Here is a 25,970-nt window from a genome sequence, read left to right as displayed (position 1 = left end):
TTCATTTCATTTTAACCATGTTATTTTCTCTATATATGGCAACGATTCGGCTCCATACATTTTATGGGGGTTGGATGGCCGAATGGTTAGCACGTGTGCGCGCTGTATCATAAGGCCTGTCATTGAGTCAACTGGCTTGGTTACGAATCACCGGTTGTAAGTGACAAGGCGTAGGGTAGCCTGTCCAACCTTGTGGGTTTTCGCCGGGTCCTCCGGTTTCCTCCCACTGCTAAACACCCCTACGCGCAAGCGAATTATTGAAATAAAATTAAACCATATGTTAGTCCCGAAATGACCTAGTCTGTGTCGAGTGGACGTTAAACCCCATCTCTCTCTCTCTCTTTCTCTCATACATTCTGTCTCATTAATCACTTACTTCTACATTGAATAGATTGACTGTTGTTACTCCACTGTCCGTTGCCTAAACATTGTAGAACTGATGGACCAATCAGCCTAAAGCCTGATGCACACATGACTGTACAATTTTTCCAAGTATTTGTTTGTTTGGATGTACAGACATCAGGAGATATCGAACCGTGATCTGGATTTGTTAGTGGCATGCAACCGAGCCCTGCAAGAAAGTGTTCAACATTTCGAAATCAAAGTATTTTTATAAATGGTATATATACACATACGTTAAAGTTCATTTTAATTGTGGGTCTTCAAAGATAAATAGCGGGGTTGGATGGCCGAATGGTTAGCGCATGCGTGCACGCTGTATCATAAGGTCTGTCATTAAGTCAACTGGTGTGGTTTCAATTCCCCGGTTGTACGTGACAAGGAGTAAGGTGGCCTGTCCAACCTCGTGGGTTTTCTTCAGGTCCTCTGGTTTCCTCCTACTGCTAAAGACCCCTAGGTGCAAGCGAATTATCGAAATAAAATTGAACCATGTGTTAGTCCCGAAATGACATAGTTTGTGTCGAGTGGACGTTAAACCCCCACCCTCTCTCTGTTAAAATTCATTTTACTTGTTGTGGGTCCTAAAGATCAATAGGGATCCATGGTGGCCCAGTGAGAAGGACAATGGCTTGCTGACCTGGATGCCAAGTGTTTGATCCCTGTGTTAGCTAAGAACCAGTGTGGTTCCCCCACCCTCCTTATCAATGGAGTAGGACGGCGGGCCTGGCAAGGAAAAATGTATATAGTCGTTCGGATAGAGCAAAAAACCGAGATTCCATTACACAAAGGCGTCCACGTAAAAGATCCCTTAGCAGTTGCAATTCGATATAAGAGAAGGTCGTAACGCCGCTGTCCTGGCAAATTTTGCCATCAAAACACATCGTATGTGGTATGCCCATCTTCATTATTCCAGTAGGAACAGAAACAGTAGGACGTTAAATCCCATTTCATTTCACTCATGCTTGAGAAGAATACGAGATCTCTGAAGTCTTGCCAATATGGTTGTTGTGATTTTAGTGTGCCCAATCGCTAAATGTCACTCGAGCGTCATCCTAATTTTTAAATGAAGATTAAAATAGGGACTATAAGAAGATTAAAACATAAAAAATGTATGTTAAGTATATCCTTTTATAATTTTTTTTTAAAAAAGTAAAGTAATTTACCTTGGGAACATGTAATACCGTCTGGTTGTAATTTTTGAGACGCACTAGGACATAGACATTTTCTTCCAGACTTACCAGTAGGTATACATATATGACTACACCCACCTCTATTTTTAGAACAAGCTGTAGTACCTTAAAGAACCAAACATAATTATTAGGCTGCATATGTAAATAAAAATTAAACAAAGCTATGCCGTTTCATATCCGAAAATCATCAAAATTTTGAAAGAATGTAAACAGGCACCAGTCACCAGGGGCGTGGTGGCCCATGATTTTGCATGGGCCCCCCAAAACAATATTTGTATTTGTTTGCAGTGGAGGGAGTGGCCGTTGGGGTTGCCACCGAGTAATATTGGACTGTGTGGAACATGCTAGAGTCAATTTGTAGCATATCTGACCCACGGAATATGTTTAACACTGGTCGAGCATTATGATTCTGTTGAAAACTGCATTGAAACTGCGTGAATTTTTGCCATTTGCGAGGGGGCGCGAAAACTCAAGGGGGTGCAAAAACTCAAAACCATGACGCAAAGCTCGTCACTACGCCCCTCTCACTTAGCCCCTGCCAGTCACAGACATTGTCAGGCTAAATCAAGGATTTATATCATAAGGCACCGATTTGTCTTTTCCTGTGTTTTTATTGACGTTATTAATACACGACGAACATAAAATTAAAAATGGCAGGTTCTATTTTATTAGTATCTGATATTTTGTCATCTACAACTGTCGCCTGTCCGTGTGATTTTTTTAGGGTCCTCCGGGTTCCTCCCACTTCTAAAGAACCCATACGCGCAAGCGAATTGTTGAAACAAAATTGAACCATATGTTAGTCCCGAAATGACCTAGTTTGTGTCAAGCTACAAAATAAGCACGCCAAAATTTTGTTGGTAGGCCCGTTTTAAATCTGACTGAATCCAAGTTGGGACATTATCTAGCGTTGTTATTTTGATTTAGTTTTCTTAATTATAATAATAATTATGTTAAATAATCAATCTGAGTACATATCAGCGTGGATTAATCCGTGAGAAATTTGATATTAATATAAAGGTTAAACATTCTGATTAAAACACAGATCCTATTTCAGTTTGTTTTTTATATAGTTCAAAATTTCGTTTTATTTGTCTTTACTACACTAGGATCTGGAAGAGTTGTTATATAACCCACGTTCTGGATAATGTGAGGCATTAGCTAATGAAACGGTCTGTTACAGCCTGTTTTTGGCGTGAGGTGCACGGAACTTTGGGTAAACTACTAGAAACGTCAACGCTAATAATATTGGTTAATCAATGTCTGACGTCATAGGATCAAAAGTCACCCGTATGACCTCTGACGCGACCTCCCATTACAACTGGACAGATCTTTACGTAGTGGAAGCCATCGAAAGTATAAAAAAACGAAACAAAATAAAGATCTGTATTTTAATCAGATTGAAAGATTAAACAAATGATTTTTCAGTTGCCTAAATATTGATGCAATTTCGACAACTGATAATTGTTATGTATTGCTGTTTTTGACAAGTAATAAATGACCAACCTGTTTGTCCAGCACCATTAACATGTACATGGATATCACCTAATCTACCAAAACCTGAAGGACCTGCTGTAGTTGCATTACTACCATCTATATTCACCTGCATTACAGACCTGCAAATTAGTTTAAATCGATAAAGTTTGATCAACAGTCTCGATTATCCATTTTTTTATTTAATCAGAAGCAGCAGACCGGGTTCTAATCCAGTAAATATCGCAGGCTAGCGATGCCATCGAGAGTTGATTATGGTCTGGATACGTTAATAAATGTCTAATTAATAAGTTAGATAACATTTCAGGCCTAAAGAAAGAGAGAGAGAGAAATGGGGTTTAAGGTCCACTCGACACAAACTAGGTCATTTCGGGACTAACATGGTTTATTTTTATTCTAACAATTCGCTTACGCATAGGGGTCTTTTGCAGTGGGAGGAAACCGGAGGACCCGGAGAAAACCCACGAGGTTGGACATGCGACCCTACTCCTTGTCACGTACAACCGGGGATTCGAAACCACGCCAGTCGACTCAATGACAGACTTTTATGATACAGCGCGCGCATGCTAACCATTCAGCCATCCAACCCCCCAGGCCTAAAGAAAGACCTGCACCAGGCAAATTTAGCTCTAGTATAATGTATGTTTAAATAAACATTAAACTAAATAGTAAAAAAAAATCTTACATGGTTGTCCAGTCAGTATAGTATAGTATATTGTTATATAGAACTAGACCCATTGGATGAGCTCCACGTTTATACATTAACTGTTGCCGATTAGATCCATCTAAATTAACAACTTCTATTCTAGCTAAACCACCATCAGTCCAGTATAGTTTACCACCTTCAAATAAAATACAATATGAAAAATTTCCCACCTTAATGCCAGCTCCTCGATTTAGTTCTTGTTTTTTTTTTATGTATTTCAAAAAACAATTGCAACCCTTATACTCCTTTGTCTGTTGCTAGGGTAAAGAGCCAAGTGATTGGTGACACTCATTGTGATTATTTGTACTGTAGGCTTTCATTGGCTCACACACTTGCATGGGGTAGGCAAACATTTGTCAGTTGCAGTGTTGGTGGTACACGGAAGGACAACAGATCAGAGAGAGAGAGAGATGGGCCTTAACGTCCACTGGACACAAACCAGGTCATTTCGGGACTAACATATGGTTCACTTTTATTTCAATAATTTGCTGGCGCGATGGGGTCTTTAGCAGTGGGAGGAAACCGGAGAACCTGGAGAAAACCCACGAGGTTGGACAGGCGACCCTACTCCTTGTCACGTACAACCGGAGAATCGATTCAATGGTTCAATTTTATTTCAGTAACTTGCTTGCAGGTACGGGTCTTTAGCAGTGGGAGGAAACCGGAAGACCGGGATAAAACATACAAGGTTGGTATGAAACATGACTCCTTGGGGAGTATAAAGTGGGATTAAATCCACACCAATTGACCTAATGACAGACCTTATGATCTAAAGCGCACACGTTAGACTAATCGCGGGTAGGGGTCTTTGGCAGTGGGAGGAAACCAGAAGACCTGGATAAAATAAACAATGTTGGCGTGCAACATGACTCCATGACACGTACCAACGTGGGGTCGAAACCACGCCAAATGACCTAATGATAGACCTTATGATCTATAGCGCACGCGTTAGACCAATCGCTCACCTAAGAAGAAGAAAAACTTACCAGTAATATCTAGAGCTATACCATTTGGGTATAGTAAATCTGTATTAACAACCGGTTTCATTCCAGTCCCGTCGTAATTAGCAGTCATTATCTTAGCATGTTTTCCCCAATCAGTCCAATACATAATTCTATATAAAAAAAAAATGCTTAAAAATGAAATATACTTTAATTAAAGATGTCCTTCCACGTACAACTGTGTGATTTAATGATATATATGTACTAAAAACATATTCAAACTAATTAATCAAAAATTTGCTTTAAACCCTCCATAAAACATTTTTTATCGCAAGAAATACGCCAACCAAAATGAACGGCATTTTTAGGGTGGCAAAAGTGTGTACACCTTGAAGAAGACTATGTAGAAAAATAAATGGAAATCATCAACTTTGTAAACGTCTTTCACAGATAGGCTTAGAACTTCAGCCAGCCCTCGTAAGCTTGTACTTGCGTAAACGGGCAGCGAGTAAAGATCGATACAAGCTCAAAGGGATTCTCCATCAATACTTAACAGCGAGAACCTGGATGTACACCTCTTTGTATTAAAAATGTCTGATTTTAATATGATTCATCATTATTATGGAAAATATTTTTACTAACTTTTCAATTTATAATGGACATACCCTTTCAATGTATCTAAAACAATAGACCTGGGCTCATCAAGTCCGGATGTCACAACTGATTTGTGTTCAAAACCATCTAGCGTCATTAATGCTATGACATCATATCCTGTGTCTGAATAAAAGAGCAGACGATTGACCATGTCCACAGCAATACCATCCGTTATGGAATCTGAAAATAAACATATTCATTTGATTACATTTTATAAAATGTTTGGGGTTGGGTGGTCAAATGATCTAATTTTATTTCAATAATTCGCTTGCACTCTAGGGTCTTTAGCAGTGGGAGGAAACCGAAGCACTCAGAGAAACCCACGAGGTTGGACAGGTGACCCTACTCCTTGTCACGTACAACCGGGGAATCGAAACCCTGCCAGTTGACTCAATGATAGACCATATGATGCAACGCGCACACGCTAACCATTCGGCCATCTAAGCACCCTAGAAGGACTGGTGCAGACAAGCAGAACAATAAACCCATTGTATTTACAATAGTCTACTATGTAATTGCCATACTTGTTAAATCTGTACTGGCTGTTAGAACAAAGCGTCTTCCTTATTTAATTTATATATATAATATGTTCAGTTAAACGGGAGCACGGTGGGTAAGCGGGTAAGACGCTGGCTCGCAGTCAGTTAAACGGGAGCACGGTGGGTAAGCGGGTAAGACGCTGGCTCGCAGTCTAGAGGTCGCGTGTTCGATCCCTGCATTGGCCGAGAAAGTTCATCGGGTTTCGCCTTGTCAATGATGCAGGACGGAGGGTCTGGCAAGGACAGCTGTCTAGTCGTTCGGATGGAATGAAACCCTGAGGTCCCGTGTATACATTGGCGCGCATAAAAGATTCTCTGACAGCTGAAATTCGATATAAGAGTAGGCCAAGGTGCCGCTACCTGGGCAAAATTTCCCTCATAGCACACTTTATGACCCCTCTTCATTAGCCCAGTCGGGAGAGAACAGTAGGACATTAAACCCCATTTCATTTCCATTAAAAAATATTTAGAATGTATTAAAACTTCAATATTAGATTTAAACATTCGTACTATTATTCAGTTGCAGAATAAGTTTTTCAGAAGTTCCATCTATACTGGCACGCCATAGCTGTTTACTTCCGACATCGGTCCAATAAACGTTGGCTTCAACTGGATCATAATCTATAGCGAAGGGGTTGTCATGGCTTGTAAGAGGCAGTGTAACGTAACTCTTCGTTTTTAAGTCCATTCGGAATATCTTTTGAAGGTTTGAATCCGTGAAGAGCAAAAAGTCGTTGGGATGACCAGCTGAAGAAAATATAATTTTGTTGTTAAACAATCGGGTACAATATTTGTTCTATTAATAAAGATATAGGAGACCACAAGTAAGTTCACTATTGACCATTCCGCCAATCTGATTAAAACACAGATAACACATCATTTCATTTTTTTATAGTTCAAAATTACGTTTTACTTGTCTTTACTACATCAGGATCTGGAAGAGTTGTTATATAACCCGCGTTCTGGTTGATGTGAGGGATTATATTCAACGTTCTTTTGTAGCGAGTTCTTGGCATGCAATGTAGGGAAATGTGGGTATCCTACTAGAAATATCAACGCTGATTGGTTAATCAAAAGTCTGACGTCATAGGATCAAAAGCCGCTCGTATGACCCCTGACACAACCCCAACTACAATTGGTCAGATCTTCATGTAATGGAGGCCATCGAAAGTATAAAAAAAACCCCAAACGAAATATAAGATCTGTATTTTAATCAGACAGACCCACTCCAATATAGGCAACCCTTTTTAAAATATTGGTAAATAAAGGATCAATGATTAAAAAACACAGTAGGAGAATTACCGAAATTTAAACAAATTTTAATTTAATTATTTAACACATATGGCTTTTTGTCGAAAATTCCACTATATATAAACTGGGAAATGGCATTGTTAAAATTCATAAATTAATACTATGAGGTCACTGTAGTTACTTACTAGTTGGACAGGAGACACCAGCATCCCTGTTATGACCACAACCAAAACCTCCCCATTGCACCGGGCAGTTACTTATTGATGATTCTGTACCAGTACATCCAGCACCACCTATCCAAATTCTACCCGATCCCATACCATAATACGCTGCACCAAAAGCTTTAGCATTAGACCTTTAAAATAGAAAGCAAACATTTATACTTCAGAGTCACATTCATTCTTGATATCCGCAGTGGTGTCATTCCGTTCTACTCCACTAACCTCTGGGTCTATCTACGGAGAAGATACACAGTCAAATTATCTTCTTCTTCTTAGTGTTTAACGTCCGCTTCCACCCAAGGTGATATCGCAGACAAGTCTTTTTTTTCATTTTTATTATCTTAGCGCATGCGCAGGGGTTTTTCCTGTGGGAGGAAACCAGAGTACATGGAGTAAACCCACGAGGTTGAGAAGGCGCCCCTATCTCCAAGCCACATACGCTCACACCAGGGATCGAAACTACAATCGCAAGCCAGAGGTGACCTGCCAGCTAGAAGTCGAAGCGTGGCACTCTAAACCACAAGGCCATTCCAACCCCCCTAGTCAAATTATCCTTATTATGCTATTTTTATTGACCAATCGACTGGGCGAAGGGAAGTAACTCGTATTTTATTGCAGCTAAGATTATTTAGGTGAACGTAAACAATGATGATAAAACTGTTTTTGATTGGGTTGTAGAATCAAAGGCAGATAATTTGGTTTCATGGACCCAGAGGTTAGTGGAATAGAATGGAACGGAACGATACCACTTGGGATACCGGAAATGAGTCACTGTGGGTTAGTCCCTTCTGTTTCTACTAAGGCCAAACCATTTAAATTTTAGTTCAGGGTTTTATTGATATTATAGCCCATTAAAATTTGAAGGCGCGAGCTTTTGAGAAGAACAACCAATTTATTTTATGTTTTTAATTTTTCTCACACGATACCCACTCAGGGCTAGAAACACTAATACCAAATGCAGTGTTTGTTTGAGTCATTCCGGCCAATACATCGATCAAAACCTGGGAACTCTTCGTTGAGCACCATGGCTACGGAAATAATTTAACAAAAGTTATTTAATAATAATACCTGTCAAAACCTAACATGCCACATATGACAGCAGCATCAGCAGCAGTCCATTGATTGTCACAAACTGTTCCCCATTGATTGTTATAAAAGACCTCTACCCTGCCTTCATTTATTTTATACTGATCACCGCCAGCTAAACGTACAAACACTGGAGAAACAGTTTTAATTGGTGCTTTTGTCACTACTGATGGTGGTTGTGTTGGCTTGTCTGTAAAATACCAAAATATACTCTTCAAAAAAAGTAGGGGATATTCAGAAACAATACAAAACAGCAGAAATGCACTGCTGTTTTTACTAGAGGTAACCAGTGTATGTTAATAACAGGCCAATTGCTTACACATGAACATAAACGTAACACACTAAACGTAACACCCTAAAGCAAAGATACGCTAAACAGTAAATCTTATGCAAGAACCGATAGGAAAGCAAACATGGATAGATAAACCAGCATGCGGCAGTTTTCATCAACCCTTCCTTGAAGTGTCAAATTTGACAATGAACCCCTCCCATGTGTATGGCGCTATTGCGTGTCGCATGTGCAGCTCAGTGGTTCTGTTGGGGCGATAAGTTCTTCATCTGTGAACATACTCTCAAAGCATGTCAAATGTCCATCACTATTTATCATAACACAACCTACATAGGTATTTGCATTTCAATATCCCCCTACATTTTTTGAAGAGTATATATCATATATATTTTAGAATGTTTTACGAAAATAATCCAATATACAATATATCATACATATATTTTAGAATATTTAATCCAAAAACATTCCGCTTACCATTATTTGTACAAATAATTCCAATATCTTCACGGTGATGACAATTATTGACACCCCAGTGGTTATGACTACAATCATCTAGAGTTGATTCCTTGCCGAAACACACGACGTTATCCAGCCAAATCTTGCCAGTACCAGAACCAAAAGTTCCTTTAGTTACTGTGTGAGCTCCAGTGCTTTATAAAGATAGAAGATCAATATTAGTCACATGTTAGATAATCAAATCCCTTTACTACTTGTCCCCAGTGCTTGTCTTTCCAGGCGTAGGTCCAGAAGTCAACTATGTCTTATAATCACCCATCCTTGGTATCCCAAGTGGTCTCATTCCGTGCTACTCCACTACATCCTGCGTTCATCCATGGGGTATTCACATATACAAATTATCTGCCCTTGATTGAAGCTTGATTTAACGAACCAATCAAAAACAGTTTAAAAACCAGTCTTAGCCTCATTGATTACAGTTCACAATAATATGGCTGCTTGTTTGTTGCAATAATATGAAAGTTACCTCCCTTTGCCTACTTCCTTTGTATTTAATGATTTTCTTTGATTGGTTGATAAAAATAGCACAGTCATCAAGGGCAGATAATTTGAATACGTGTCTCCCTATGGATGAATTCAGGGGTTAGTGGAGTGGGGGCGGAATGAGACCACTGGGTATACCGAGGATGGTAATCACCAGTTATTGACTAAAATATTGAGCTCCAGTATTTTATGAAAAGGTTTTCACTGTTTTTTTCAGCACTATCAGTGATACAGGTCGGAGGGCCTGGAAAGAGTGTAAAGTTGTTCTGATGGGACAAAAAAACAAGATCCCGTGACAGCTGACATCTAATTGTCCGGACAAAATGACTCCCACGACACACTGTATGGCAGATAATAGCTGGGCTGAGGCAGAAATGTAAGGAGTTAAACCGAATATGCAACTTACTATGGTTTTCCCATCATTTTACAAGCCACAACAGCTGCTGCATTGGTAAAATGATCATCGCAGACAGTACCCCAGGTATTATTATGGTAAATCTCTAAACGACCTTGATTTGGATCTTGAGAATTTGCTAATCGCACCTGTATGTCAACTGAAAAAGAAGATTTAACAGTTTACATTTCTTGAAAAATTTGACTCTCCATTTCCACCATAGTGATACTTATAAAATGAAAATGGGTTTAACGTAGCACTCTTCTGAATTTACGATCAAACGCTATGCAGTGTTCTATTTTGCCCGAGCAATTGCGCAAAAGCCCACTCTTATTTTGAGCACCAGCTGTCAATGATCCTTTTAAGTTCACGCCAAGTGTACCTAGGTCTCGGTTTTTTGTATCATCCAAACGAGTAGACAATTAGTTCCTTGTGGACTCTCCTTTCTGCACCACTGACAAGGGGGGAAACCATGCTGGAAAACTCCCGAGATTGAATCACTGATTTCTCGGCCACTGTGTAGTTTTGATTACAATGTGCTGCCTATGCCTAAGCTGTTCTTGCTATAATAGTTACATTTTAGATGAAAAATGTAAAATGACTATATCAAAAATTCCAGTCAAATCACTTTATTCTGAGCGAAATTATGAGTGTTTAAAGTTTGACAAGAAATGGCCAATTTTCAAGTACTGTTGCCATGTTAATGTCGTCTTGATTTTCAGTACTTTTACCGACTGACTTCCTTTTTAAGGTTGACAGATTATATGACTCGAGTGATATAATGCATTCAATATCTCAGCTATTCAATATTCTAGAGAGATGATTATGGGTTTATCATGGGAATAAATAGGTCAGAAAAACAATCTGCACTAGAAAGTATCAGCTGTTGCATATTGCATCTTTAAATCTGCAGGAAGAGCATTGTAAGTCAAGTTTAACTTACCAATTTTACAAACAACTCCAGCATCTTCCCTATGATCACAGTTCGCAGTATCAACAGACTTAGTTGAACATTGTAGTATACTAGATTCTGTACCATCACATACTGTATCATCCATAAAGATTGGTCCTGACCCTTGTCCAAAGAACGAGTTGGATTTTGCCACAGCACCTTCTCTGGAAGAGACGACCATGCATATGTGTTACACAGATATGTGTTTAGTTAAAGTTAAAATTTCATATTTTTAAGTTATATTCTTAAAATTTATTAAAATAAAGCCTTAAAATAGATGGTATCTATAAACAGTCCTACCTTGTTAAAGAATAATCCTATTAATCCTATAATTCACTATTGCCAGTTGAGAAATTGGCAAAAATATCATTTTCAACTTGAATTTCAATTGTTTGAAGATAGCTATTCCATGGGGGGGGGGGGGGGGGAGGAGGGGGGGGAATAGGAAAACAAGGGAGGTAATTGTGTTATTATTTAATGTGTCAATGATTTTTAAGTGTGGGAAATTATGCCTATGATCGTATAATAGTGAGTTGATAACCTATTGAGCAAAAGACATAGAAATAATTATGGTTTGACTTTCTTAGAAAATATGAAATTCTCGCTTTAATGAAATGAAATGGGATTTAACGTCCTACCTTTCTGCATCAAGTAGGCTAGTGAAGACAGACATATGCCATACAGTTGTCTGTGCATGAAGTTTTGCCCGGACAGCGGCGCTACGGCCTACTCTTATATCGAATTCCAACTGTTAAGGTTTTTGATACGTCACTGAAAATCCTGATGAACCTTTTAGTCCAACGCAGAGATCGACCACGGCACCTATAGGTTAGCGAGCCAACGTCTTACCCCCAAGATCAACACATGTCTTCATTAGCAAATTAGCAGAACAGTCGGATGTTAAATCCCATTTCATTTCATTTCATTTCTAGATCAACAATCTACTACAAACATTGACATGACATAAATATTACCATATTCTAAAACGTCCGTAAAAATAATAGTGTGGTGCTTCAAAATCGGGATTAACGACTCATTTGGAAAAATAAATTAATAGTAACACTTCATGCCACAACAAAGAATAATAAATGAATATCATCACTTACCTGGCGAATCCTGCCATAGCACATACAACCCCTGCAGCGTTATTGTCCCATAAATCATCGCAGATAGTTCCCCATGTACCATTCAACTGTATTTCTACCCGACCTCCGTTGGGTAAACCTTTAGAGTTAACCAGTCGTAGTTTCAAATCGGGGGCTAAAATACAAAAATAGAAGGCAATTAGCCTGGAAATAAGGCACCAGTCACAGACAGTTTCAGGCACAGATTCTGTCTGCAATCCCTCTGGTACCAGTTATTTTGCCTTACACAGATCTGTTTATTTCAGTATGTTTGTTGATAAGTGTAATGCATATGTCCAGCACAAAGTTTGAAATGTAAGGTACAAGCTCTGTAGGCCTATAACTTCAGTTATTATTTCCAGGCCTGTAAGATAGCAATCTGGTCCAGCAGTGTTTTTGGAACAGGAACTGGGCCCGAAGCGCTACCCATTTTATTATTCTTGTTGTTTTGCTTGGGGGTGTGGCGGGACGCTCTTCAAAGAAAACTAAGGCTCCGTCAATTTAAGTCTGATCCGTTCTTTCTGACAGACTATGATTCTCTTAATTATTGGTGTTATATCATTTTCCTTTCAAATTTAATTGCAGTTATTTGCATTATATGATTTCTAAGACCTGCAAAGAACATTGGCTTCATGTCGTAGACATGTGGAATTGCTTACACTTATTCTACAGAACAAACCCCTTTGATCTGGGTCAACCATTGTCGATTTCATTGGATTTTATACATTGATTTGTTTTTTTAGGATGTCTTTCTTTCCTTCAACAGCCAACGTTTTGACAGAATTCATTGTTTAAAAGTTGATATAAATTAGTAAGCAAATTGAATTCCACTGCTTAATCTTTCGCAACTCCAATCATTCGGCATATCAAGATTACCTACCTTTACACATGACACCTACATCTTCAAGGTGATCACAATTAGATGTTCCCCACTTCCGGAATGCACAGACACTGATAGACGATTCATCACCTGAACAACTTAAATCATCAATCCAGACTGGTCCACTACCACTTCCAAAATGAGACTTTCCAAACGACAAAGCAAAATTTCTGAATAAAATTGAAAACTATACTAGCACAATTTTTAACGACTGGCCTCCGGATTCATTCATATTATTTGATATTTGTTGTGTATTTCTTGCAATGTCTATGTAGTGGGGACAATTGTTAACGCGTGCGCGTTCCCCAATTGTAGGGAACAGGGTCGCCTGTCAAACCTCGTGGGTTTTCTCTGGGTCCTGTGGTTTCACCATACTGCTAAAGAACCCTACATGCATGCGAATTATTGAAATAAATTGAACAATATGTTAGTACCGAAATGATCTAGTTTATGTCTAGTGGATTGATAAATGGAGATTCCCAAATCCATTTGATTATAGTTTCAATAAGATGTATTTACCCATCAAATCCAGCCATACGACATATAACTTTAGCTTCTGGTGTATTAACATCATCATCACACATTGTACCCCAGGTATTATTATGGAAGACCTCCACACGACCTTCTGATGGGATCAGACCACCAACCAAACGAATAGAGATAGTTGTTTCTACAGCTAAAATTATAAATTACATAACTGAAAAGATGACTTTGTTTGGGTTCACAATTACATCAAATTTAAACCCGATCTAGGCAATTTTGATAGATCTGACCAACGACGACAGCTGCACATGTCATCAAATTACAATACAGACTGATAGTAAACATAGCGAAATATTTCCTGACGTGTTACCCAATCGTTATGACAGGGGTTGGATAGCCGAATGGTTAGCACGTACACGCTGTATCATAAGATCTTTCATTAAGTCAACTGACGTGGTTTCGATTCCCTGGTTGTACATGACAAGGAGTAGGTTTGCCTGTCCAACCTCGTAGGTTTTCTCAAGGTCCTCCCATTTCCTCCCACTGCTAAACACCCCTACGTGCAAGCAAATTATCGAAATGACCTAGTCTATGTCGAGTGGAATTTCATTGAACAATACTGAACGGGACAGATTGATGGAATTTTCAATTGTAAAAACTGAAGGGAATTGAACTATTTTTAGACTAATATTCTTATTAGAGACTCAACTTTCAAAATGATGTAGTTATATACAAGGATATAACTTGTTTTTTCTTTTTGCTTTTGTCACTTCGGTTTTCTTAAATCTTCATTATGCATTGTAGTTTGCAGGCGATGCCTATAGCACTAAAATTACACGAAGAGTCTTTATACTTACATCCACAAACTACACCAGCATCTTCTTCATGATGACAATCTGAGTCACCCCATGGTTTATGACCACACTGATCAATACTAGACTCATTACCTATACAATCTATTTCATCTAACCAAATCTTACCCTTACCACGTGGAAAAAAATCACCACCTCTTGCTATCACCTTATCTCTGTAATAAAATATCAAACAATTAAACTCTTGACATTAGTTTAAACATACATTATGCAAGAGCTAAATCTGCCTATTGCAAGTCTTTTTTACGACTGAAATGTTTTCTAAATCATTAATTAGAAATTAATTAACTTATCAGTACCATAATCAACTCTCGATGATCAATTTGACTGAAATTTTCAGCAAATTGCCTTTACATAATCTAGTTTGTAACTATTATAGTGAGAATCGCTAACTCGTTATCTAATCTCCCATAATGTATCTTTAAAGGAACTAAACAAAACATCAACGAAATATTATAGCAAGTTTGTAACTGTATCACAAGTCCAATCTCTAAATACATACATGTATAAAGTTCATACCCCTTACATAGTTACATTCAATGGAACAAAGCATCATTCAATTAATGCCGCTGATCGTCAGGTGCATTTTTCGGAGCGTATGAAATGAAATGATACTTAAAGATACATTATGGGAGATTAGATAAAGAGCTGGCAGTTCTCACTATAATAGATAAAAACTTGATGATGTAAATAGATTATGATAAAAATTTCACCCAAATTGCTTCACTCTAAGTTGTGAAAACCTTATTTTAAAATCTCTGTAGCCTTGACTGTCATAGTTACCGCTGTCATGATAATTAATAAAGTCTTGATGACCTGGCGCCTGGTACGTTCGGGCATTTTTATGCGCGAACTCTTAGTTTTTTTTTTACTGGCACGTGCACAGGTACTATTTCTTTTTCTTTTAACAAGTACCCAAATCGGAGATTTCGTGCGGAGGTAGTTCGGAGGTAAACAGTCTGTGAAGTACAACATTTGCCACTGTACCTGTGTATCGCTAATTATAAACCGAATGTGTGAAGACAGTTCATACATATCACTCAAAAATATTTCAGTACAAACTCAGTTGATTCACGCTCGATTTGCTACTAAACAAACCCATCGGTTTATTTTCTCAACAGTGTGACCCGAAGTGACCGCGGATTTATTGACCTTGTATGAACTTATCCATAGCTATATCCTTACACCGAGAGAAATTATGTAGTCTCGGTGAAAAGAACCATGGTCATCTGGTAGAAAATTACTTTTGTATTTTTTGGAACGGAAAACAGTGTTTTTAGAAGCAAACTAACCTGCCGCACATGAGGAAGTCATTATACTAATAATAAAAGGCGAGACCTCTTTTTGCGGCGCAGGCTTATCACTGAGTAGTAAACCGTCCACAAACAATAATATAGGAAGCCTAGTGACAGTGTAGTAAGTGGGCTATAGACTATAGGTTTGAGTCGAGATTACTGGCTTTCAGGTTACTCTGTTTTTGCGATAACCAATTATGTGAGAAATACCATACTGACATTCGGTTTTTAAAAGTTGTACGCGAACTAAATGCGTTTGTTAGATACTGACAGAGCAGCCCCGAGTCAAACAATCGCCGCCCGAGCTGTCTTCGTCAGCTAGTTTCACAATATCGTGCAATAGGTGTATTAATGTGATTTTTAGGTTTAACCCCGCAAACAATGCCAAAATAGTGTTTTCACTGCTTACAGAAAACTGAAATTTAAAAGGGTGACCCTCCCACACACTCCCTATCGAGCTGCCGCTCGGTCTGCGCAGCCTCATGCCTGGCACATACTGTCAACATTGTATATTTTTCCGTTTCCGCCCTTCCCCCCCACAATATATATTTCACGGCTACGTTGCGACGGTACCAGCATACCCAGTTGTTGACACCCATTACATCACTCCTGTCTAACAAATCATAAAGCTGTGGTGTTACGGTGGCGGCATAGTATTTCACCGTAACACCACAGCCACTCTAACCATTCATAATACATCTAACTATCCCTTTACAGCACTCCCAACACATTTCCCCTCGTCCTACTTTCCCAAACGTCAACAACACATCTCATACATCCAGTTCGCTGATTAACCCTTGTACCACGTCTACTGGATTATCCAGTTTTGCGTTTAATCATCAACGGATGTTGATCAACGGACGTTGAACAGCAGATTAGATTCAAAACCAAAGAAAATCAGATACATAAGAGGTCATCAAGAGTTGATTATTGATTATGGTCTTTTCATGTTAATTATTAGTTTATATAAGATTTTAGGCCTAAAGAAAGACCTGCTATAGGCAGATTTAGCTCTTGCATAATGCATGATTCAGGTACTACTTTCTGCATGTCTAAATTAAATTTAAAATGGAGTATTAAAATTAGACTTACGTGGTTAAGTTGAGCATTCTACAGATAACTTTAGCATTGTTCACGTTCCAATTATCATCACATATAGTACCCCATACGCCATTTCTACTGATCTCAACTCTTCCTTCATTCGCAGAGTTACCTCCCACTAATCTTATAGGGTATTTAGTCTTGATTTGACTTGCTGAATAAATAAAACAAAAACAAATATCTAAGAATAATCAAACGGGGACAAAATGAAATGAAATAGGGATTAACTACTGTTTGTCACTTAGTGTCCGCGGGATGAGTGTTGATAAGGATATGTGGGATTAAACTTACAGCTTTAATAGATGACCTACTGTGGTCAACAGACATACAAAATGGAGCTGTCATTATTTCATGCACAGGAATCCGAATAAATTACGAACCTACCATTCATTTTCTACTGGGGGATCATGGTGACTAAGAGGGTAAGACGTTGGCTCGCTAGCCTAGAGGTCGGGTGTTTGATCCCTGCATTGGCCGAGAAAGTTCGTCCAGATTTTTCGGCGTGGTTCCCCCTTGTCAGTGATGCAGGACAGACAGCTTTCTAGCAGTTCGGATGGAAAGGAAAACCGAGGTCCTGTGTACACATTGGTGTGCACGTAAAAGATCCCTTGACAGATAGAATTTGATATAAGAGTAGGCTGTAGTGCCGATGTCCGGACAAAATTTCCCTCATAGCACACTGTATAGCGTATGCCCATCTTCATTAGCCCAGTTCGGAGCAGAACAGTAGGATGTTAAACCCCATTTCATTTCATTTCATTTTCTACTGACAGCTGCTGTACTAGTGTAACACCCGAACTTACCATTCTATTTCGACAACTCTGCTTACTTGCCTAACACCTGAACCTACCATTCTATTTCTACTGATTAAAACCCTACTTATTAGCATATTTACCCTTATTTCATGTACGAATGTAGTGCGAGTTATAAATAGACAGTTTTTCTCTTAATTAATTAAAAATACACCCGAACTTACCCCTCTGTTTATATTGACAACATTTCTACTTACGAGTGTAACACCGAACACCAGCTTCATGACTGTGATCACATGTACTTCCACCAAACTGTCCAACATCACATTGACCCAGGGTGCGTTCTACACCAGTACAGGAAATACCATTCAACCAGACGACACCAAATCCTTCGCCATATTTAGAATTATTGTAACCCGTAGCAAACGCTCTATTGATGGAATAAAAATGTTAATTTTATGAAAATCAAAGGATATGTTGTTCTTTCACTAATGGAAGGCACCGAAGCAATGTCTCCTGTCACCAAGCTGTCTAAATTCAACATCTTTTGGGTAAAAAACGGTTCTACCATTTTGTCTCTTCGATATACCGGTTCATCATTTCAAAATATGCTGGCATTATTCAGACCAGAGCCTGTTTCACAAAATTTTAACTAAGATAAAATCCAAATCCAAGTAATTTGATTGGATAATAATAGACTGATCAAAATTGAAGTATCTACTAAAATTTGGATTTTATCTTTAGTTAAGATTTCGAGAAACAGGACCCAGGGCTTATCAAAATACGGACAACTGAATAGTTTATTTATGCCTCTTGTTGTAAAAACTACTATGAAATATCTACTTCTAATAATTTAATGAAATAAATTAAATTAAAATAACATATAAAGGAATATAAAGGAGAATTGAATTGAATATTGAAATATAGTATGTCAATCATGCCCACCCACGACTGATCCACTTGCTAGTGCTTTTATTGTATTTTACTTTAAATGTCCGTGTTTTTAGGCTTGTCTTCTATGTTTATTTATGTGTGGTGCAGTTCTCCTACACTAACTATTACAATATTCAAACAGCCAAATTAACATTCGATATTGTCATGCTAGATCTTGGTGTGAGGCCCTATTCTGAATACTATTTACTGAATTGTATTAATATTGGATATGGTCACACTAGATTTTAGTGTGCGGCCCATTATGAATACTATTCACTGAACTGTATTTACATACGATATGATCACGCTAAATAGTATAAATACTATTCACTGAATTGTATATTAACATTCCATATGGTCACACTAGATTTTAGTGTGCGGCCCTATGAATAATATTCATTGAATTGTATTAACATTCGATATGGCCACACTAGATCTTAGTGTGCGGATCTATTATAAATAATATTCATTGAATTGTATTAACATTCGATATGGCCACACTAGATCTTAGTGTGCGGATCTATTATAAATACTATTCATTGAATTGTATTAACATTCGATATGGTCACACTAGATCTTAGTGTGCGGACCTATTATAAATACTATTCATTGAAATGTATTAACATTCGATATGGTCACACTAGATCTTATAAAAAATGTGCGGTCCTAGTATGAATATTATATTCTTACGTGGGGAATCCAAGAGATCTACAGACTACTTCAGCTTCGGCATTGGTAAAGTTTGTATCACAGACAGTGCCCCATTGATTATTGTGTAAAACTTCTAATCTTCCTTCCATGGATGACGGCCCATTGGATAATCTGGCGACAATCTTCGGAATAACAGCTGAAAGTGAAATGAATTGGGGTTTAACGGCCTAATGTCCTCCAGGCCAGTGAGCAAACATCTTACTCACCGAGCCCCCGTGGCTCCAACTGAAAGTGGACAGAAGCAATAAAATGCAAATAATGTGATGAACAAATACACTGAAAGATAGGTATGTAAATATTTTCACATTAATACGAACCTCGTTACCGGGAGACCTGCTTCTTTTTTAGGGAGATCAGGTACGATAAATTTTGTTACATAAAACTCTCTTAAAAATGTCTTGCCACTCAAATAGTTTTGTCATTTTGACACTAACATATTGTAATTCCTGGAGGTGAGAAGATTTTGAACGAACAGCGGCGTTCTGCCACCCACCCCTCTCCCCTATATTCTTCGATCTTTCATGGTTGTCAGTATGTACACAGGTGTATGCTTTCTTTTATCCCGTCTGAACGACAAATAATAACACTGGATATAAAATACGACATGGTTGACATAAACCATAATTTTCCAACGTGGTTTCCCCCTTGTCAGTCATGCAGGACGGAGGACCTGACAAGGACAGCTGTCTAGTCGTTCGGATGGGACTTAAAACCGAGGCTCTGTGTATAAATTGGCATGTACGTAAAAGATCTCTTGGCAGTTGGAATTCGATACAAGAGTACGCCATAGTGCCATTGCCCAGGCAAAATTTCCCTCATAGCACACTGTATGGCGTGTGCCCGTCTTTATTAGCCCAGTATAGGAGCAGAATCGTAGAACGTTAAACTCCATTTCATTTCACATAAACCAATTGTTACCCATATAAAGTGTGTTATTTGATTATGTCCAAATTACTAAACATAAAAACAACATAAAAGGAACATGATATAAAAACTTACGATCAGTACAAACAATAGCCACGTCTTCACTATGATCACAATTAGTTTCTCCCCAACCTTTAAAATCACAATCAGCTATAGATGTCTCGGTACCATCACAATTAACATCATCAAGCCAAATAGGACCTCTTGTACTACCAGAAAAACTTCTTAAAGTTGCTTGTCTGTAAAAATGTGTAGGATACCTACAGTTCGGTGCATCAGACGCCAAGAACTCGCTGATCAAAATATTGTGTTTATGCCAGCTGAGTGTTATATCTGGTCCAAAAAATATCTGAACTACTTATTACTTGATGCTATAATAATTGATGCTATAATAATTTCTATACTATAATAACAATAATTTGAATATTATATCATGGTTATTAACAATTATTATATGATAAGTGAAAATTATTATTATAGAAATTATACTAGTGACGTTTCAACAGTAGAACCGTGAATTCTCGTATTTAAGCCCTGGGCTAAATTTCGAATTTGACCATGTCAGTGATGAAACATTAATTCTGAAATTAAGCCCAGGGCTTAAATTCGAAAAGAGAAAAAAACGACAAACAGATCTCAAGGCTGGCTTTTACTAGTATGGTGAGCATCCGTTACCCATCAATGTCCTTGTCTGAACTGGAATTCTCGAACGGGTCGTCACAGAGTTGGTCCTCACCTGGCAGTACAAGGCAGGAATGTGACTGGAGAACATCTAGTAGCCTGTAGTTCACATGTGGTTTGAAAATTTAAAAGGGAAACCACTCGAAATTCGAAATTTAAACTCGTTATTTAGCCCATGGGCTTATTAACAGCAGGGCTTAAATACGAGGATTCCTAGTACCTCGTCTCTGTATCAGGCAAATGTTTACCGAGCATATGCAACCAGTTCTTGGTTAAAAGATATGTATTGTCCATGCTTTTATTCTACATAATTGTTCATAATTTGACAACACATACGTAGGTCATTTAAATGTCCTTTTAAGCTTTTTCAAAATTAGTTTTTGTGCAGGGTGTCATATATTTATTATTACTTACGCTCCAAACCCCAACATCTTACAGACAACTACAGCATCACGTGAATCAAAAGAATCATCACAGATAGAACCCCATATACCATTATAGAAAACCTCCACTCTACCCTGGTAACGTGTCAATCCATTCTTTAAACGAACTTGTACAGTAGGATTCGTTACATCTGAAATAGAATGTGTACAGTAGGATTTGTTACATCTGAAATAGAACTTGTACAGTAGGATTCGTTACATCTGAAATAGAATGTGTACAGTAGGATTTGTTACATCTGAAATAGAACGTGTACAGTAGGATTCGTTACATCTGAAATAGAACGTGTACAGTAAGATTCGGTACATCTGAAATAGAACGTGTACAGTAAGATTCGGTACATCTGAAATAGAACGTGTACAGTAAGATTCGGTACATCTGAAATAGAACATGTACAGTAAGATTCGGTACATCTGAAATAGAACGTGTACAGTAAGATTCGGTACATCTGAAATAGAACGTGTACAGTAAGATTCGGTACATCTGAAATAGAACGTGTACAGTAAGATTCGGTACATCTGAAATAGAACGTGTACAGTAGGATTCGTTACATCTGAAATAGAACGTGTACAGTAGGATTCGTTACATCTGAAATAGAACGTGTACAGTAAGATTCGTTACATCTGAAATATCAATAGAATAAAATGGATTGATAATTTACGCTTCGGGAACACTCTTGTCAGGTAGTCATGATGTCACTTCTAGTTTGACGAGTCCACATGGCTGACAATGTTTCGTTGAGAGGATCACATAATATACATTTTCGTCTGATCATATTCACTAAAATCATACAATCTTAGTTTTATATTCGCAAACACTACAATTGTGAGATCATTCTCCAACACACACAATCTTAGTTTTATATTACAGTTGTAAGATCATCTACCCGTAGACACACACAACCATAGGATTATCTACCCTATTGTAGGTCTTTGTTTAGGCCTAAAATGTTATCTTAATTATTAATTAGACATTAATTAACTTATCCAGACCATAATCAACTCTCGATGTCATTGCTAGCCTGCGATGATTTTTTCTGGATTAGGGGCCGATTTGCTTGGTTTAATCATGAAATGGATAATTGAGACTATGTTTTTATCGTACCCATTTTAGTAATGATGATCGAGGATAGACCAAACATTCAATCGCTAAATTCTCGGTTAAGAGTGGATCAATTTGACTGAAATTTTCAGTAAATCCCCTTTATATTATCTAGTTTTAACTATTATAGTGAGAACTTCCAGCTCTTTATCTAATCTCCCATAATGTATCTTAAACACACCAATACTCCAGTCAAAAGGCAAAACCTAGTAACTCACTTTTGTCTTATTTTGAGAAAACAAAGGGAAACGTAATGAATGAATATTAAACGCCAGCTCATCCATTGATTTGACTATTGAGTTAATAGGTTTTGTTGTGGTATACAGGCCAATGAAGGAAGTTGCTAGGTTGTGTCATGGGTGTAACTGCTTACAAAATCAAAAGACTGGAATATCTAGTACAACAACAGGAAACACATACCCTAGTAACTACAAATTTGGCCCTAACTCAATTTTGATAAAAAAGTGAGTTACTAGGTTTTGCCTTTTGACGGGAGAATTCTCCTAACACACACAACACTGTAGCTTTAAATGAAAACAAATCAATGATGAACACTTACTTGGTAGACACATTACACCAGCAGTTTCTCCAACTTCACAATTATTAAAACCCCAAGGTTTAAATTTACAATCATCTAAATTCTTCTCACTACCGTTACAGTTAACATCATCTAACCACATGGGTAAATTAAGTGCGGACGTAAAATAACCATTATTTAGTGGTACCGGTATGGTGCTGAAATACATAAGTTGGACCAAGCCTATTTTTGCGGTTTCCTCTGGCAAGTTTCTTAGGAAATACTTGTTTACGATGTCAGTCTATAGGAGGAAGTGGGCGAACGAACGAGCTGAAATATTGGAGGTCACAGCCGTTACGCTTATTTGAAAGAGAGAGAAATGGGGTTTAACGTCCACTCGACACAGACTAGATCATTTCGGGACTAACATATGGTTTAATTTTATTTCAACAATTCGCTTGCGCGCAGGGGTATTTAACAGTGGGAGGAAACTGGAGGACCCGGAGAAAACCCACGAGGTTGGACAGGCAACCCTACTCCTTGTCACGTACAACTGGGGATTCCAAACCACGTCAGCTGACTCAATAACAGGTCTCACGATACAGCGGGCACGTGCTAACCATACGGCCATCCAACCCCCCACGCCTGTTTGAACATACTTGGTTTTAATTTATGTCTATTCTTAAACCTATATACTAAAATGATTGAAATAAATTGGGGTTTAACGTCCTATTGTGCTGCACCGACTGGGCTAATAATGAACGACGCGAGGGAAATTTAGCCCAGACAACTGCACAAAGTTCTACTCTTATATAGAATTGCAACCGCTACGCCAATGTGTATAAGGGATCCCTGTTTTCCATCCTATCCGAACGACTATACGTTAGTCCTTCCCATCACTGACTAGGGAGAACCCCTGCTGGAAAATCCCACTGAACGTTCTCGGTCAAATTAGAGATCAAAAGCAGACCTTCCTGTTCGCTAGCCAACGTCTTGCTCACCGTGGCTCACCTCTAGAATAACAGGAAACAGTACAATATATACAGATGTCAACTCTTGGCAGTCCCTGAAACCCCTGGCATCTGTTAGCTCCATCATATGGCATTTATAGTCTGTAGCACAGCCACAACCCAATTAGCCTCTAAACAATTTTGGGGGGCGAGTGGCAACTTTTTTTTGTTTCATTTTTTAGCAATCCTCTGTCACACGTATCATAACTGTTTCTTCCCAGTGTGTTGATATAGTATTTTATTTACTACAATACGATAGTTTTAGTCTTCCATGGATAATTTGGTCAGTTTCCAACATACGTCTTGTATACGCAAACACTAGGTAAAATATATAGGCGAACTTACTTGGGGAATCCCAACTGATTACAGACAACTGAAGCTTCCGGTATACTCCACAGATCATCACATATTGTACCCCACGTGTTATTATGATATACCTCAACACGACCCATAGTAGAGTTACCTCCCATTAATCTCACCTGTAAGCCTTTGTTATTGACGGTACCTTTAAAACACGGATAACTATACAATAAATCAGTTTCTAAGACCATTAAAAGTACACACAGAAAAGTATACAAAATGTTCTTCTCATAGTGTAACCACACCAAAACCCAGAGTCTACTTCAAGAAATATACGTTACGTTACGTGGTATATTACATGTGTGTACACATATAAAGGGCCCATATAGAGAATACACTCGGTGCCTCTTAAAAAATAAATGTTAAATGAATTCTAAATTGCGGGGTTATTGCCCGTTTCGCAAAAACCTCAATTTCTGCAAGGGAAACCAGCAATCTCATTAAAATACAGATCTATATTTCGTTTCGTTTTCTATATTTTCGATTGCCTCTACTGTATGAAGATCAGACCAGTTGTAGTGCGAGGCAGCATCAGGGGTCATACGAGTGGCTTTTTCCCTGACATTAGACATTTGATTAACCAATCAGCGTTGATGTTTCCAGTAGGATACCAAGAACTCGCTGCAACAGACCATTTCATTGGCTAATCCCTCACATCAACCAGAACTCATGTTATATAACAACTCTTCCAGCTCCTATAGTGTAGTAAGGACAAGTAAAATGAAATTTTAAACCATAAAAAACGAAACGAAATAGGATCTGTGTTTTAATCTGATTGGGGAAACCAGCGGATGTGATTAGCTGTCTTCTGCAGCATTAAAATTCATATTTTGTTGATAAAATATATATGAGAAAAAAAAATACTTACTAGATTTACATTTGATGCTGACGTCTTCTTGATGATTACAATTATTAATACCCCATGGCTTAAATGAACAATCAGCGATATTCGTCTCATTACCAATACATTTAACATCATCTAACCATATAGGACCGGTACCATCACCATAACGACTTGATCCATACACACTAGCTGTTGGACTAGGAAAAAACAATATGGCTATGATAGATTTATTTTGTTTTGTTGAGAGATCAAATTCAGTGCAGTTTAATCTGTGTTTGACCATAACAGTAGCCAAGAGCTAAATGAAAGGAGTGCCACTATCTAACCATATAGGACTGGCACCATCACCATAATGACTTGATCCACACACACTAGCTGTTGGACTAGGAAAAAACAATATGCCTATGACGTTAGATTTATTTTGTTTTGTTGGCAGACGAAATTGCGCGTTGTTTAATCTGCGTTTGATCAGAACAGCCAAGGACTAAGTGAAGGAGACACGACCATCTAACCATTAGGACCGACACCATCACCATGACAACTTGATCCATATACACTAGCTGTAGGACTAGAAGAACCATATAGCTATGAAGTTAGATTTATTTTGTTTTGTTATAGCCAAGTAATTGACCACAGTTTACTCTGCTTTTGATCAGAACAATGAATGAATGAATGAATGAATGAAATGGGGTTTAACTTCCTACTTCTCTTCGCCTACCAGACTAATGAAGACAGTTATATGCCATGTAGTCTACTATTAGAACATTTTAGTCTGGGCAGCAATTGGATTCCAACTGCTAAGGGCTCTTTTACGTGTATGCGAACG

At 38.2% G+C, this 25,970-nt stretch overlaps 1 protein-coding gene across 1 annotated transcript in view; it reads right to left on the bottom strand.

The window, feature by feature from the left end:
- The window catches only part of LOC126814481 (deleted in malignant brain tumors 1 protein), a 32,597-nt gene extending 8,918 nt beyond the window's left edge, over positions 1–23,679 (bottom strand). Inside the window, exons 1-22 of the mRNA XM_050539634.1 lie at positions 22,973–23,679; positions 21,286–21,445; positions 20,266–20,429; positions 19,246–19,402; positions 17,880–18,052; positions 16,862–17,024; positions 14,460–14,629; positions 13,639–13,795; positions 13,120–13,289; positions 12,222–12,375; positions 11,107–11,279; positions 10,176–10,323; positions 9,245–9,420; positions 8,464–8,671; positions 7,360–7,529; positions 6,434–6,670; positions 5,396–5,564; positions 4,776–4,903; positions 3,769–3,925; positions 3,096–3,205; positions 1,563–1,694; positions 377–571 (exon numbers count right to left, since the gene is read on the bottom strand). Of these exons, the coding sequence (XP_050395591.1) occupies positions 377–571; positions 1,563–1,694; positions 3,096–3,205; positions 3,769–3,925; positions 4,776–4,903; positions 5,396–5,564; positions 6,434–6,670; positions 7,360–7,529; positions 8,464–8,671; positions 9,245–9,420; positions 10,176–10,323; positions 11,107–11,279; positions 12,222–12,375; positions 13,120–13,289; positions 13,639–13,795; positions 14,460–14,629; positions 16,862–17,024; positions 17,880–18,052; positions 19,246–19,402; positions 20,266–20,429; positions 21,286–21,445; positions 22,973–23,159 (3,658 nt within the window). The 5' untranslated portion in view covers positions 23,160–23,679. The remainder of the gene's footprint in view (positions 1–376; positions 572–1,562; positions 1,695–3,095; positions 3,206–3,768; positions 3,926–4,775; positions 4,904–5,395; positions 5,565–6,433; positions 6,671–7,359; positions 7,530–8,463; positions 8,672–9,244; positions 9,421–10,175; positions 10,324–11,106; positions 11,280–12,221; positions 12,376–13,119; positions 13,290–13,638; positions 13,796–14,459; positions 14,630–16,861; positions 17,025–17,879; positions 18,053–19,245; positions 19,403–20,265; positions 20,430–21,285; positions 21,446–22,972) is intronic.
- Between the last annotated feature and the right edge of the window lie 2,291 nt (positions 23,680–25,970).

This window comes from Patella vulgata, chromosome 1 (genome assembly GCF_932274485.2).
Source record: "Patella vulgata chromosome 1, xgPatVulg1.2, whole genome shotgun sequence".
NCBI lineage: Eukaryota > Metazoa > Mollusca > Gastropoda > Patellidae > Patella > Patella vulgata.
Note: the sequence above shows the minus strand (reverse complement) of the source record. Positions and strands in the feature narration are given on the sequence as shown.